The sequence below is a fragment of the Leuresthes tenuis genome, unplaced genomic scaffold, assembly GCF_036924035.1.
Source record: "Leuresthes tenuis unplaced genomic scaffold, fLeuTen1.0.hap1 SCAF_10, whole genome shotgun sequence".
NCBI lineage: Eukaryota > Metazoa > Chordata > Actinopteri > Atheriniformes > Atherinopsidae > Leuresthes > Leuresthes tenuis.
The window spans coordinates 16112391-16123303 of NW_027325364.1; the positions used below are offsets into that span (position 1 = coordinate 16112391).

Consider the following 10913-nt stretch of genomic DNA (forward strand, 5'->3'; position numbering starts at 1 on the left):
TACCAAGTTACTGTTTTATGGGTGTTTTCACAGACATTCTTACGACACATTTGGAGACTGTGGAGGTAAATGACACCGTGAGCAGTGCACCCATATCTCTGGAGGTATGTGCTACTGCACTGCTAAGTGAGAAATTCTCGAGTTTAAGTATCTTTAATCCCCAACTTGCTGGTGGATTCAACACCAGAGACACATGTGAGTATTCAGGATGCACATTTAAACCCAAAGTGAAACACTTTGTCCCCACATCGTCCAGGACTCAGGTGTGTTTCAAAAGGACCAGGTGGCTGAAGTGGGGACTGATGACCAACTTTTGTTGTCCCTCCTAATGCACATCTCACGGAACGTCGATGATCCCCTCGTATTTGGTTGTAGTTTTTCTTCGGTTTTTTTCCAACAAGGCCTACAGCACCAACGGTTAAATGCTGCACCTCTGAAAACGCCTCTGTTTGGAGAGCTTTAATCGCTTGGAAATAACACCAGAGCCACAAATTGCTCAAGATGGATGAAAAGCTGACGGTTTTTATATTGCTGTTGGTTGCACATAAAAACGCTAGAGGGCGCTGTAAAGCTGTGTAGCCTTTCAAATACGGTCGAACACAAGCGTGGAAGATGCTGACTGTTCTTCACGACAGTGAGCCCTGACAATAATGAAAAATAAACTCAAAGGAGGGTAAACGAAGTGCTGACGTTTTCCACGCGCATATTTATTATTTTTTTTACATGTCATAGTGGATTATTTTCTTGTCATTGCGCAAACTGTTCTGTAAGCCTGAAAAATGAGACAAATGGGATAAATAACACCGGCTTGGAAAAAAAAAAAACAATTGTGTACGATATGATGTAAACAGAAGGAATTAGTCCGAAGGCCTGTCTCTGTTATCAGTTGTCACGATAGAAAAATACAAAATCCAAGCTGATGAATGGATGTGAGAGCTACCTGTTTGCCTTAAATAAGTGGTCTGGTTTAGTCCAAACAGGCTGTTGCAAAGGGAGATTTAAGATCGATATAGTCTGAACTGATAGATAAATGTCACAAGTCACCAAAAACATTGTTGTGTTCTCTTAAAGCTTTCACCACTAAGCTGATTTTTAGTATTATTTTTAGAAGCCCTCACGTGAACTCGCCCAGAGTAAAGGACTGCGTTCCCTTCAATGATCCGTGTTAAACTATCCGGACATTTAAAGACGATATCATATAGATTTGTGGTTTTCTTTTTCTTTTTTTTTTTCGTTTGGAGAAAATTAAACCCACTGCACCTTTCTCAGCAATATTTTTCTGAAGTAACATAAAAAAAGACGAGTGTGTGCTGGAGGAAAGTGCGCTGAGCGCGCGGGACGAAACTTGGAAGATGGTGTTTTTGAAACTTTCGGGAGGAAAGGGAAAAAATAAAAAATAGAAAAAGTACATTTCAAGAGCGAAACAGTGAAATAGAGATTATAGTTCTGCCTGGGAAGAAATGTGGTTTAAAACGTCGAGACACTTAGTTTTCTAACACACACTCACACGAACTTAGAATAAAGCAGCGATTTAGACGTGTGAGATTTTCATAGAAGAGGGAGAAAATAAAAGCCAAAACAATCAAAGATAATCATCCCATATTCAAATCGTCATAACATATAATTCTTCCACTCTTAGAGGCCCCATAAGAGTTTTTTCTTTTTTTTTCAGCTGCTGTCAGATGAGGCCCTGACGTTGCTGTGGGCCCTTTGATTTAAAAAGAACACGTAAATACCACCAGCTGCACATTAACTTTATGAAAGCTCGGGATATACAGTCTCCGCGTTCATCATTTAAAGCAATTCATGTGATGTGATGCGAGGGGAGAAAAAAAAAACAACAACAACAAAAAACCCACCCTACTTTTAGAGTATCTCTTTTTCTGTTAAGAAATGGATTTATCGACTCAACAATCAAACAAACTGAGTCGATCGAGCTGCGTCTGAATTCATACTGACTTTATTGAGTGGCTCACATAAAAAGCCATTCTCAGGGAGAGAGAGAGAGATAGAGAGAGAGAGAGAGAGAAAAAATATCATTGTAAAATTAAAATCACTTTACAACATGCTTGCTTAAATTAAACGAGTGGGCAAAAAAAAACAAGTAAATGATTTCAAAACCATACAAATAAATTCAAAGTGCGCCTAACGATAGACCCCCTAAATACAAGAAAACTCGTGGTTAAATATAACTCCCCACAATACATTTCATACATGTCAAAGAAAATCCAAGTACATTTCCGTATATTTTCAAATATTTACTAGAGTCCATATACAACTAGAAATACCTATACAAAATCGTCTCCTGGACAAATACATTGCTCACCTTTACATTGGGCTGTAATTATTCTAACCTACATTTCTTTTATATACACAACACGATCTGCAGCAAAGTTAAAGTGTAAGTATAAGCTCGGCTGGCCTCCTTACAAACTTGGCGCACTAGTGTGGCGTGAATAGCAATTGTGGGACTTGGACCTACGATCGCTCCTTTACGTTCTGGGATGAGACGGATCACTTGAAAGCCGCTGCACCCCACATCTCCGCGTACTGAACCATAGCCTAACGGGTAAATAGCTGTCCATCCTCAGTGAGTGACAAAAAAAACAATTCCTCTTGTTCGATAATAAAGTGCCAGTGTTTGGTTTCACAACTACGTGTATAACAGCGGTAGTAAGACTTTTTCGGTCCCCAATTATCTCACAGCTATACGTTATAGTTTTTTTTTCTTCCTTTCTGTATTTCTGTAAAAAAAAAAAAAGAAAAAACACCTTGCTGAAAGTATCACTTGTGCTCTGCTCCACACAAGAACTAGATTTCACTTTCACACCGCAGATGAAGCCTGGAGAAGTTTCTGATGGGACAGCTATGGAATGATGCAGTTAGTAGTCTTAAACACTTGGAAGGGGGGGGGGATAAAAGTCAAAGGAACGCACGGGCCTCTATTTTCTCTTTGAATGACAACACACAGGATGAAACATCTCGCATACAACAAAGTATGTCCACTCTCGTGTCCTGTCGGACAATTTCACCACAACACTTTGTTGTTGTACAGTTTGTTTTGTTTTGTTTTTTTTTTTTTTTTTTTTTTTACTTCACCGGGGAGAGTTTAGAGGCCGTTCATACCCACTGCCTGGGTTGACTCGGGTGGGTGCAACAGGTCAGGGGAATGGCATGGAGGGCTTCCCGGTGCGCTGTGCTCGCTGTCGGTATCACTCCCCCTCTTCCCTCCGCTGCCCCCGGAGCCAGAGCCGGCCGATCCCCCGGCGCTGTGAGTTTTTACATGTTTACTCAGGTGGTCGCTACGCATAAATCTCTTGTTGCACACCGGACAAGCGAATCGTTTCTCCCCGGTGTGTGTGCGTAAATGTCGCTGGAGCTCGTCGGAGCGCGTGAACCTCTTCCCGCAAAAGAGCCAGTTGCACACGAACGGCCTCTCGCCGGTGTGCCACCTCAAATGCGCCTTAAGGTGCGACGTTTTGCCGTACACCTTCCCACAGCCGGGGATGTGGCAGCTGTGGAGCCCTTTTCTCCGGAGGCTGGCGCCCGCCGGTCCCAATCTCTCTGCCTCCTGGCAGTTTGGACAGTCGCAGGTGGCTCTGCCTGAGTATCGCCGGGCAGATGACCTCGGAGAACCCGCTAAAGATGCAGGCGGACCCCCGGAGAGCATTGTCCCCCCTGCTCCGGTTAGTGGAGAGGGACTTGTGTCCGGATAAGAGGATAACACCGGCTTGAAACCGTCCATCAGGTGCTGGCCGGTTGTCAACAGGTGTGGAGAGGGACTTGTACTAAAAGCAGAGTGACTTAAACTCGAATAATCAGAATTATATCCGCCAAGGGGAGAGTGTAATGAGGTCTGGAGTCCACCGGAATGTAAAGGCGTTTGTAGTGCTGCTCCATTAGGGTTTTGAACGTCAATCCATCCCGCTCCCACATCCCACCACGCAGAGGCTCCGGTGGTACCAACCTCTCCTGCGGGGATACCGGGATGGGAGGATTTGAACCAGGACTCGTACGGATGCGCAACGCTCATCCTCGGATAGATGCCCTGCAAACTGTCCACTGACGTGTGCACCTTGGAGATGAAAACAGGCTGGTGGCTGGACTCTTGAGAGTTGCTCGAAACGGAGGCTTGGAAAACAGAATAATCGTTTCCAAAGTGGGAACTAGATGAGGTACCAGACGTGAGAGAGAAGGCACTGGATCCGGTGGAGTTGTTGGTGCCGAAAGAGTCCGAGATGCCAGATCCATTTCGGGACACACCGAAACCGGACAGGCCGGATCCGAGGCTGCAGCTGCTCGCGGCGGCTCTTTTCCATGGGTGGAAGCCTTTTCCAAACGACGAGGAATTATCCGAAATTGTGGACGGTGAAGGGCTGGGACTCCCTATTTTGTTACATGTTGCAGCTAACATGGCTAAAGGAGTCGATCCTAACCTCGGCTCCTCCTGAAAAGGACAAGAAAAACCTTGTAAGTGACTGTTCAGTTTCAATCAAGCTTAACAGGTTAATCACACACATTCGATGCTTTATCAGCAGAGAGCAGCGATGCTTTTCTCATCCGGAGCAGACTCACAATCTCTGAATTCAGTCTTTAAAGTTTTGGAAAATCCTCACGGTAGATTATTGTCACTTCCTACCTGGGCGAACAGAGAGTAGACAACAAACGGTGCTTACAAATGAACTCCAAGCTGCGCACCAAGGACAACATGCGTGTTTTAAGCACAACTAGAAACTTGGAACCCGTCTACAGAGCCTCGGCTTTCTCGCGCGAACCGCCTGCTGAAAATATAAGCGACACACTGGCTTTGCTGCTACTTTGCAAACGCTGTAAGTTTAATCCCCCACCGCAGGACAATGACAAGAACTAATTAAACCAGTAAGAAAGTCTTTTAGACTCACCCCTAGAAGTGAAGTTGCCATCACACAAAAACACTGCCCTCCTCAGAGGATCTTTTTATATTTATGAATCAGAGCACTGTTTTTTTTAGAGGTGTGCAATACAATGATGTGTTCCGCCCATTCTTCCACAATTGTAGGCTCCTCTCCGGCTTTGAAGTGCCGCTGTGACACGGGCGACCAATCAGCTGCCCCGTCCCGCCGCACTGCCACACACTACCGTGAGGTCATCAATAGAGCGCCTCAGACAGCTCTCCACCCTCCTCCACCCCCCCTCCCTCCATCCCTCCCTCCACCGCCCCCTCCATAATAAAAGACAGCGGAAGGAAGGTAAAGTTAAATGAGAGCGAATTAGGAAGGAGGAATTAGGGGGGCACTTATTGAAATTTTACAGAACATCACATTCCATAAATTTAAAGAGGGAGGAATGACGGGATGAGGCTGGTGATATGGGGGTAAAACTTGTATAAATAAATGAATACATATGTATATAGATATAAAAAAGAAAAAGTTGGTGAACGTCGGGATAGTCACCGCCACAAGAAAAGCAGCGGCCTCTGACTCACTTACCTTTTTTTCCCTTCCTTGTTCCCTGTTTATTCCTTGTTTGAAATGACGTCAGCTAAAAAAAAAAAATAAACTCTTTCTACCACTATAAATGTGTATTAAATCTGAAGTATAGGTGAGCTCCACTTTATCCTGTAGCTCGGTGTATATCAGCATGTTTCAGTGCGGTGAAAGTTTTTAGATGTGTGTGTGCGCGTGTCTTTTTTTATTTCTATTCTTATTTTTAATCTTCAGATCCTTTTATTTATTTATTTATTTCATTTCTACAAGTACCTCCTCGTATCCTACAGTTCTTCTGTCTCTGGAATGATTTATCCCGGAGGGGGGGGGGGGGGGGGGGGTATTTTCATGTTTTTAACTTCTTAAGAGTTAATATACACAAACTATTACACGAGATATAAAGGCTGCATTGTTCTGGTCGTGGACCTATATTGCACATTACTGTAATTGTGTTCAATTACCTTGGCAGTTTTGATTAAAACTGCTACACAGCGCATTCCGTGGTGCTAGTGGGGGGGATTATTCATTTCATTATAGGCTATATTAGCCTAAAACAGCAGATGAGAGGTCAATGTAGTTGACTTTTGAAGATTTGCTGCCTCTACATGACCAAATTCAGAAATATGGATGCATTTTTTTGGCAGCACACATTATGTAGTAAGTGACGTGGGCTTTTGGCGATATACATGGCGTTGGTGATGCGGGTTAGATCAAATTATTTGGAGTAAGTGCCTGCATTCTGTGTCTGAAAACAAAATGATAACTTAGTTCTATTGAATTGGTTCGTCACTTCTCCCGCTGACATTTTGCTAAACCTACCGAGGAAGCTGACGTTACATAATAAGAAGTTGTAGGCAAAGCGTGTGTTGAACCCTGGGACTCTCTGTCGGGGCTATTAGCATGCAGTGTGTGTTGGAAGCATAAATTTCATTTGAATTTCAAATTTAATAACGCGGGAGGTTTTTAATCATCCGCGGTTTTATTTGTTTGATATTAACATGCTTATTGACCGGGTCTGTTGACCAGCTTGGTCATTACAGGACAGGGAAAAGTTAATTAAAACGACCAGGGATTATTCATCACATCATCTGCCTAACCCATGTCGCTTCCTTTATTACACAGCGTGATAGATGGACTATCTGATTAATTCTTGTGTTTCTGGGATTGGACAACAGCTTTTTGGATTTAGGGCTCCTTTACCACGAGGTGTAAAAACAAATACAGAGAGAGTGGGGGAAAAAAAATAAAATAAGCAGAGACTAAATTATTCCCCACGTTGCATCGTGTGAAAGATTCCAAAGCAGGTGCATCAGCATCATACATGCATTTATTCTTGTTGCATTTCAGTGATTAATCTCGCAGCGCCTGTGTGTCGTGGTTGCAAATATTTACCAATATTTAGAAACAATTGTGCAAATGATCTGACATCTATTACAGGAATAATTTAGTACCGTCTCACTACTCTGCATGTTAAAACTAAAAGGGATGCCAGTTTGCGGGCCTCGCGATAAATAGCCCACAGATTATAAAAGCATATACATATACATATATATATATATATTTATATAACACACACCACCACCACCACCTGGCTTATTAACGTTGGGGATAATAAATCAACTGTATCAGTCCTATTCATTATTTCATTCCTGTCAAACTAAACGTTCACACAAGCTGTGGAAAATCAAGCTGCGAAATAATGTGCCACAGCACCCGAGGCGAATAAAAAACGCGCTAAAGTGACGGTGACAAATAAAATAATGAAAAAAAAAACTAACATACCGTGTTCCGCAGCTCCGCAGCTCATGTATTGACTCTCGGCGTTTGCTCCCAGCGCAGAAACGCAGCATCTCCTGCTGCCGGTGGGATTGTTCGACATGCCAGAGAAATGTTACACTGGCAATTCAATTAGGAATAACTTGGGAAAATTCCACTGACCCCTGTTTCCTCCTCACGCATGCAAACTGTACACCTTTTCTTTTTTTTAATACCAGCAAATCATGTTCATCTTTTATTATAAAACAGCTAAACATCGACAGTAGGACAGTTGGTTTTCCTTCTTGAAATAATAATGTTTTGGGTTGTTTTTTTCCAGAGGATGGACTTTTTTTTTTCTTAGGCTATATTGTGCGCAATGGTGGTTTTAGGCATTTGAGGTGCAAGGTAAGGACGGCAGCTTGGGGACTCGTTGGCCTCTCCTGACAAATTACTAAGTGATCATACCAGCAAGGCTGATGTCAGGGGTCACAGTGTGATAACTCCCCGACAGGAAATAGAGCTGCTGAAGTCACACAGAGGTGCAAGCGCTATTTAATCTACGTGCACAACAAAATCACATTTATTCTTAGCCAATACTTCCAAAGTGTGTATGTGTATGTGTGTGTGTGGGGAGGGGGGGGGTCTTTTTCTGCCTGTTGCGTTTTTAGCGAGAGTTAGGGGTCGATCCTCGCTTATATGGTGTGCACAGGTTGTTCCTATCGTGCACGGCTGTAACTGTAAGCCGCATTGAACAGATGTCCCCATTGAAGGCTTTCTTCTCCTGCACACATGGGCTATATTACCATCATGAAATCAAACTCAAAACCTGTCCCTTTTGCCACCATAATGACCGAGTTATTCTGGGCCGCTGAGCACGAACAAAGTGTGTTCAATATTGCGTGCTCCAGAATCACTCTGTTTAGAGAACCGGGAGAAAGCAGCCAGGCCATAGATGCACAACTATACTTTTTTTTTCTCCCCCACCTTCTCCTTTTTAATGGGGAGATTTAAAAAAGCAGCTCGGTAATCGGAGGGCCTTTCTATCAAGGATTTTCCTGGAGGTAAACCAAAGGTAGTTCACCAGCAATTAAAGACTCATGGCTCAGACAGCAAATAATCCTTATCAAGGTTATATTATCAATGCACTATTTCTTTACCTAACAATTAAGGAAAATGGCCCATGATGTTTTTTGTAGCATTGACAGATACATAGATATTTAAATAGATTTACTAAATAGATAGATAGATAGATAGATAGATAGATAGATAGATAGATAGATAGATAGATAGATAGATAGATAGATAGATAGATAGATAGATAGATAGATAGATAGATAGATAGATAGATAGATAGATAGATAGATAGATAGATAGATAGATAGATAGATAGATAGATAGATAGAGAGAGCACTGTGTGCATGTGGTAAAGAGCACAGGGTCTGCTGCTTGTTGTTTTCTCTATTCACCGGGAAGTTGCAAAGAGCAGATGTCCGTCTGCACGGTGGCTGCCAAGTGGGTCCGGAGGAGCAGGGCAGTCACAGACACAAGGGCCCAAATGGTGTGACAAAAGATGTGCAGGAAGCCCCTCTCCGCCTGGGTGAGCCACAGAGAGGGTCTCCCCTCTCTGCCAGCCTGCAGGGGCACTCACAACATGAGCCAGAGTGGTGGCAGCAAAGCCATGTGCTACAGACTTATCTATCTATCTATCTATCTATCTATCTATCTATCTATCTATCTATCTATCTATCTATCTATCTATCTATCTATCTATCTATCTATCTATCTATCTATCTATCTATCTATCTATCTATCTATCTATCTATCTATCTATCTATCTATCTATCTATCTATCTATCTATCTATCTATCTATCTATCTATCTATCTATCTATCTATCTATCTATCTATCTATCTATCTATCTATCTATCTATCTATCTATCTATCTATCTATCTATCTATCTATCTATCTATCTATCTATCTATCTATCTATCTATCTATCTATCTATCTATCTATCTATCTATCTATCTTTGCCCACTAGGTCATGAAAAGTGTCTGAACAGGCCCTGAAAGTGTTCCAAGCACAGGTGGGCACCATGGCCCGCGCTGAAGAGGTGCACTGAACCATAAACAATGATATAAATGTCTGGCAAATAAAATGGCTAGTTAACAATCTTTTGACTGCTCTAACCTCTGAGCTTTTGTCAGGTATCGATCAGCCAGCTGTTCCTGGCTTTGTGTGGCAGATCGGGAGCCTCTGGTTCCTCCTTGGATGAATGGACACAGCCGGCGTAAAACTTTGCCCTGCCTTTTAAGTTTTGATTTGGTTCCAACAGAAATCAAACCGAGAAGCTGTTCATCACCTCCCATAGGTAAAAAAAAAAAAAAAAAATCAAACGCTGTGGGTTCTTGTAAATATAAACTCTCGCATCAGCCTGCTACCCTCTTGAGACTGTTTAAAGGCTTTAATTTAAAGTTGCTTGTTATGTCTGACAGCCCCTGGCAGCGGCTTCTTTGTTCACAGTTGCCATACTGATGCTTTACATGGAAACCTTGTCAGTGGGGATTTGGATGGGCATAATTTCTCTCCCTATATTAAGATAATTGCATGTTAAATAGCGAATATCCTCAGTACAGTGGATTCCTTGTGGTAGGTCTTGTCATGAAAATATGTCAGGAGAGGCTGTTGATGATCCATCTGTGCACCTGTCAGTCAAAGCACGCCTGACAGGAGCAGCGAATCACCTGCAGGGTCCTTACAGTTGAGGTTCTATAACGTCAGACATTGTTGGAGTATTCTTTACACTGTCCATCATGTAAACTAAAGAAAGTTCAGCAATTTACTCTAGGATTTGTTGGATACCCTTGTTGTATGTTATGATCCATGTCCCGGAATGTTTTTTTTGGTTTTTAAGGCAAAAAGGTCACAGTGTTCCAAACAGTGTATTTTGGCTACGGTAGTGCATCCGGGGGCCATGAAGTCTTCTTATTGACTTTCACTGAACCCAGCATCGCACTTTGTCAGCGTGAGCAGCAGCCTTAGAGACAGGCGGGCAAGGCAGTCATACAAAGTGAAGTACTTAGGATTAGCCCTGGCTCTTCAAGTTTCAGTAATTATCCTTCTGGAGGCATTCTTGTTGTGTTGGATAATAATGGAAGTGCGGGTGCATGCTTGTCACTGCTCAAGTGTGGGTGGAGGAAGCCAGCGAGCATTGCGGGGCAGAGAAATGTTTGCTTTTCTGTTATGTCATCAAGAGTAAGGCACTTGTTTTGCTCGCTGATTAGGATGCGGCTGAAAAACAACACGGTTTTACTTGTGTTCAACTCACATCTTGGAATCTTTTCAGCTGTGTATGTGATAATGAAACATATTCCCTGAAGGTGCTAATGTGTTTTTTTTTTAAATCAGGTTTAATTATGACACGTCCCATGTTTGTTTCTGATGAACAAATCTGTTAAAACACACTGTTGCGTAACATATTCAGTGACTCTCATCTGATTGGCACTGATTACATTTGCAAGTTGCCCCATACAGGAAGCGAAGGATCATTTGTCTGTCGTCACTTTGCTGTCAGGCATTCACACAGGAAGAATGTTTTTTCTGTTTGTTTTTTTTGTTTGTTTTTTTTACTCGTCTTGGCAGGTTGCCTCACTGTATTACTTTTTTCTAAAAGTTTCCATTCAAGTGCAT

At 42.5% G+C, this 10913-nt stretch overlaps 1 protein-coding gene across 1 annotated transcript; it reads right to left on the reverse strand.

The window, feature by feature from the left end:
* Nucleotides 1–2073: 2073 nt before the first annotated feature.
* Nucleotides 2074–4444, reverse strand: sp8b (sp8 transcription factor b). The gene has a single exon (XM_072393300.1). The coding sequence runs from the start codon at nt 4412–4414 to the stop codon at nt 3110–3112; it is 1305 nt and encodes a 434-aa protein (XP_072249401.1). The 5' UTR covers nt 4415–4444; the 3' UTR covers nt 2074–3109.
* Between the last annotated feature and the right edge of the window lie 6469 nt (nt 4445–10913).

Coding starts and splice junctions, on each gene's coding strand:
- sp8b (XM_072393300.1), bottom strand. CDS start 4,414: ATGTTAGCTGCAACATGTAACAAAATAGGGAGTCCCAGCCCTTCACCG.